The sequence below is a fragment of the Liolophura sinensis genome, chromosome 6, assembly GCF_032854445.1.
Source record: "Liolophura sinensis isolate JHLJ2023 chromosome 6, CUHK_Ljap_v2, whole genome shotgun sequence".
In the NCBI taxonomy this organism is placed as follows: domain Eukaryota; kingdom Metazoa; phylum Mollusca; class Polyplacophora; order Chitonida; family Chitonidae; genus Liolophura; species Liolophura sinensis.
The window spans coordinates 25,794,863-25,799,745 of NC_088300.1; the positions used below are offsets into that span (position 1 = coordinate 25,794,863).

The 4,883-nt window shown below is 36.0% G+C and overlaps 1 protein-coding gene across 1 annotated transcript in view; it reads right to left on the reverse strand.

Moving 5' to 3' along the window:
• Window positions 1–4,171: 4,171 nt before the first annotated feature.
• The window catches only part of LOC135467044 (transmembrane protein 230-like), a 4,599-nt gene continuing 3,887 nt past the window's right edge, over window positions 4,172–4,883 (reverse strand). The window contains exon 5 of the mRNA XM_064744804.1: window positions 4,172–4,590. Coding sequence (XP_064600874.1) covers window positions 4,453–4,590 — 138 coding nt within the window. The 3' untranslated portion in view covers window positions 4,172–4,452. The remainder of the gene's footprint in view (window positions 4,591–4,883) is intronic.

A 4,883-nucleotide genomic window follows, 5' to 3' on the forward strand; every position in this document is an offset into this window, starting at 1 on the left:
CCTGTAGAGTGCATTTGAAGCAAGGGGCTTCAGCTGGAGTGGGTGCTCTTTTTCCGGTTGAGTGAGAGTTGAGGTTGAGTGCTCATCTGTATTGGTGAAATAGACTGATCTACCAATGGCTTGATACAGATTGTGAAATCAGTTCTGGCAGACGCCATCATGCAAAATCATTTACCTGTACATGTAATAATAAACACCAACAGATCAATTTAATTGAGATATATACAATAACTAATATCATCCTTAACTGATGACTTTTTTTTCTTAAATACATGTATTTATTTTAGAAGACTTGGAAGGATAAGTTAGAAAATTAAAGTCATTTGCTGTGGATGATTTTCATCATAGTATATACCAGTTCATGTTAAAAGCCACACACAGCCCCACCACGGCATGAAGTGATGAAGTCACAGCAAACTGGGGTTAATTAGTTAATTTCAACTATCAGATCATCAAACTTCTCTACAATCGATATTTAATTTAAAGGAAAAGACCTCTAAAAATTGAAGTAGTTATCACTAAGTAGACCACTTAAAACTATGCATAAATACACTTTCATTATTTTCTTAGATTTTTGTGAAAAGGATTAAGGGCACTCAAACATCTGACTTCTAAGGTGGGCTTTATGGACCATTCTATCAGAGGTTAGGAACTTGAACTCAAAGTCACAGAAAGTATATCCAACTCTAATCCCAACACTGAACGTTGGAATAACTCTTTTTACCCATCAGTGAATGATAACTGAAATGACATTCCCCAAAATTCCTTCCTTCTGGTGAACATCAGGAAAAAAGGTGACGTGACATCAACAGTTCCTAGATACCGTCAGTATGGCTCATGAAGCCCACCTTAGAATTTAAATATTTGAATGCTCTCACACTCTCTCAACAAACATAAGTTCAGGTGAACACAACATATGCCCCAGCATTTGTTTGAAATGTATAAAAGAATACCAGCAGCACTGTGGTGAGTATAACCCCTGAGGGGAATCTTCATGGGTGTTAATAATGGGTATGTGGATACCATGACAACTACTCAAGGGGACAAATGTGTACACCACAAATGAAAACAATATGTGGAACACAGTTGGAGTTGTAGCCCGGACACGAAATCATTTCTATTTATATGGTATATATCAGGAAAACTGCTACCCGCTTACCATGACAACCGCAAAAATGGACAAATGTAATGTATGACACATTGTCCTCTGTGTATCTATGTATCCACCAAAAATTAGAACTCTGCGTGTATATCAGGAAAACTGCAATCTGCTAGCAATAGCAACCGCACAAATGGACAAATGTGAGTCCTGTCACATCATCATCTGTGTATGTATGTATCCACCAAAAATTAAAACTCTGTGCAGAAAACAGCTGGAGTTATAGCCCAGACATGAAATCATATCTGTTTATATAGTATATATTTACCATGACAACCATGAATGTGGACAAATGTGAGTCGCGACACATCTTCATTTGTGTATCTATGCATCCACCAAAACTTGAAGCTCCATGTTAAAAACTGTCGGAGTCGTAGTCTGGACACGAGTACAAAGAGACGGATGGATAAAATCACTATAATATAATACACTTCGCCTGTGGGTGGGGGTGCATAAAAAATAAATTAAAGTATTTTCACGCATAACTTTCAGTTGTCTTTATGATGAACCTTACTTCATATTTTAGCATTCTTTTACTTTAACTGAACTCATACGGATGTCTCTATGATAAAATGTGAAATTTAGAAACTCCCAGACAGGAGTCCCTCTCACATATGGTTATAGTTATACCAGAAGAGATGCCTTCCACTATCATTTGGAATAAAACTCTTATTTTGAACATATATTTACATAAACAAATACACAATTTCATATATATAGTGTATATATCTCTTCTGTAGAACAACAATACCTTTATTTACTAATTTATATACAACACAGCCCACCAGATAAAAGATATGCAGAGAGTAGACCTCTAGTGGCAATAAATTAGAAGATGGTCTCATTCAGCTGGAGCCGGTCATGACTCCAACTACGTACATACGATTAAAACAATAAAATAAACAAAAGCTGTGGTTTTCCTCTAGATCGACATGGTTTCCTTGAACCATAAAAACTCACCACCACAAGTATACAGGATAATCAGCGATAGTTAATGTAACACAAAACATCAAATACATATACAACAATTCTCTTTTCAGCAAGTAGCAAGGGAAATAAACTATGGCATCTTCGTGATACAACTATTTTGCAATCAACCACAGAAAAATGACACATTGGGATTCCCAAAATGGGTACTAGGAGGGGCATACTAGGGTTCGATGCACGTCCACCTTAAGCGACATGCAAAATGCTGGCGGCTATTCTGGACATTCAGCATTCTGCCCTGCTACTGGCCCTGGTCAACCATGCCCACCCCAATTTAGTACCTGTATTGTATATTAGGTCATTTCATATTCTAATTGTTTAATTCTTAATGTAGGCGAGTCAGTTGTGTACTAGGTTAGCATGGTGTCCCATTTACGACTGTTTTAATTGTATACATGTATACATGTTTATTGATAAAGTAGTATGTGGTTTTGGCACAGGTACTTAGATGTTCCTGACAACTTGATTCTCAAATGCCTCAATCAGTTCATCTAGCAACACATGAGTGAGTGAGTGCGTGCTTGGGGTTTAACGTCGTACTCAACAATTTTTCAGTCATATGACGACGAAGGAATCCATGTACGTGTAATGTGCCTCCTTGTAGCAGGACAGCTTTCCACCGCTCTTTTATCTAGTGCTGCTTCACTGAGATGACTTACCGAAGGCAAATAAGCCGCCCCGCCCGAGCCATTATACTGATACGGGTCAACCAGTCGTTGCACTATCCCCTTCATGCTGAACACCAAGCGAGGAAGTTACAACTTCCTCTTTTATAGTCTTAGGTGTAGCTACACATGAACTCTTAACTTTTAATCAATGATTTGTACATATATACATATATATTTTATATCACCATGCTTGCTAATTGCAGACTGTTAAGTGGTTTAGATATATCCACTGCAAGTTATTAGAGATGTATATATCTAGTCTGACTGAAGACACCCACAAGGCACATAAGGTCATTCACAGACAAATAAGTTACACTTATCGTGCCTAAATATAAAAAGAAAGCCTGCTAAAGACAGCATTGGGTAATCAAGTGCTTACAATACACAATATAATGTTGCTATTGATTTATTTATTTATTTATTTGATTGGTGTTTTACACCGTACTCAAGAATATTTCACTTATATGATGGCAGCCAGCAATATGGTGGGAGGAAACCAGGCAGAGCCCAGTGGAAACCCACGACCATTATAATGTTGCCAAGTTGAGGACCCTAATTACTCAACCTTTTCGCATATGAAAGAGAAACTTAAAGTGCAATTTATGTACATTTGAAAGTTGATTTTGGAGAACTACATTGATCGGATCCTCCAATTTCAGGGCTTCCCAAAAAGCGTAATTTTATCAGTCTACACAGAATATGCTTGAATAAACACTTTGCAAACATGCCCACAGGTTGAAAAATTACAGTAGTAGTATTAATAAACTGGATTTTCAGGTTGACAAAAACATGACTTCTACAAAAGTTACAATTGCACATTAGCACTCTAGCCATATATAAGTATGTACAGTGTGAAATAATTAGCTAACCAATATGAAATAAGTAGAGAACACTGAATAATTTTTAACATCTAAATCTGTCTCCATGCTTGTGGTATAAAGAGTACAAAAACATGATGACAGTAAAATCTTGAATAGGGGCAGAGGATATCTTCCTGATAATCAAAAACTCCATTACAAAATTTAAACATTTTTTTTTTAAATACACTGTATATATAAACTCCTGATCACATGCCTAAAGTCTAGTGCATGAGCTGTATCATATAAGTGGCCAGGATAATGCCAAATACACATTATCTTGATCAACTACAGAAAGGAATATTTCAATCTCCTTTATACATCTAATTGCATACTGGGTACATTTACCTTTGATCTCTAATAAATGCAATGGATCACTTCTCAAAGACCTCTTCAGTGTATCAAAGTTAGGATACATACAGATGAAAAAAAAAAGTCCACATGATACTTTAAGCCCAAAAAGTAATTAAAGTAAAATGTAATTATGACTGGAGATAATAATAAAACTCCATAGCTAATTGGTAAAGACATACTACATAATAACTTACATCAACATTTTACAGATCTTTAAGGAAAAAAAAACAAAGTGAGCTGCAAAGTTGCCAGTGCTGTATCAACATGTAAGATGTGATGTTATTTCACTGAAGATTTAGCTTCTAGCAAACACCTGACAAAACTGGTCAGCACAGTCAACTTTACAACTACCCAAAAAATATTTAGACCATATATATCAGTTTGTCAAAATAATTTAAGATGCATTTGCAGAATTGGCATGGTGAGTTCAATCAAACTCTGGAATGTCTTCATATGAATATCCAGTGTAGCCCTTATAAGCGTAACAGGCAAGTCTGACATGGTAGGCCCCAGGAATAAACATGATAGACCCCAGTATCAGCAGGGGCCAGGTTCTGTCCGAATACTGTCAAAGAAGGTAAATGAAAGGCTTATAATCATCCTTGAATAAATAGGAAATAAATTCAAATAAGTATTGGTACAATTATTGTGTACCTATACATATGTACATAATACAATTTATGTAAATATGTGGGAAGAACCATAAATAATAAGATGAACATACTTTTTGGTGTAATGACTGATGTATTAAATCAAATGTTAGCTTCACCCGTGGAGCTAGTGCAAAGAAAGGAATATTATGGTAAACTGGGTCTGATGGTGGGAGAAAAAGGGAGATAATAAAAATGGAGATATCCA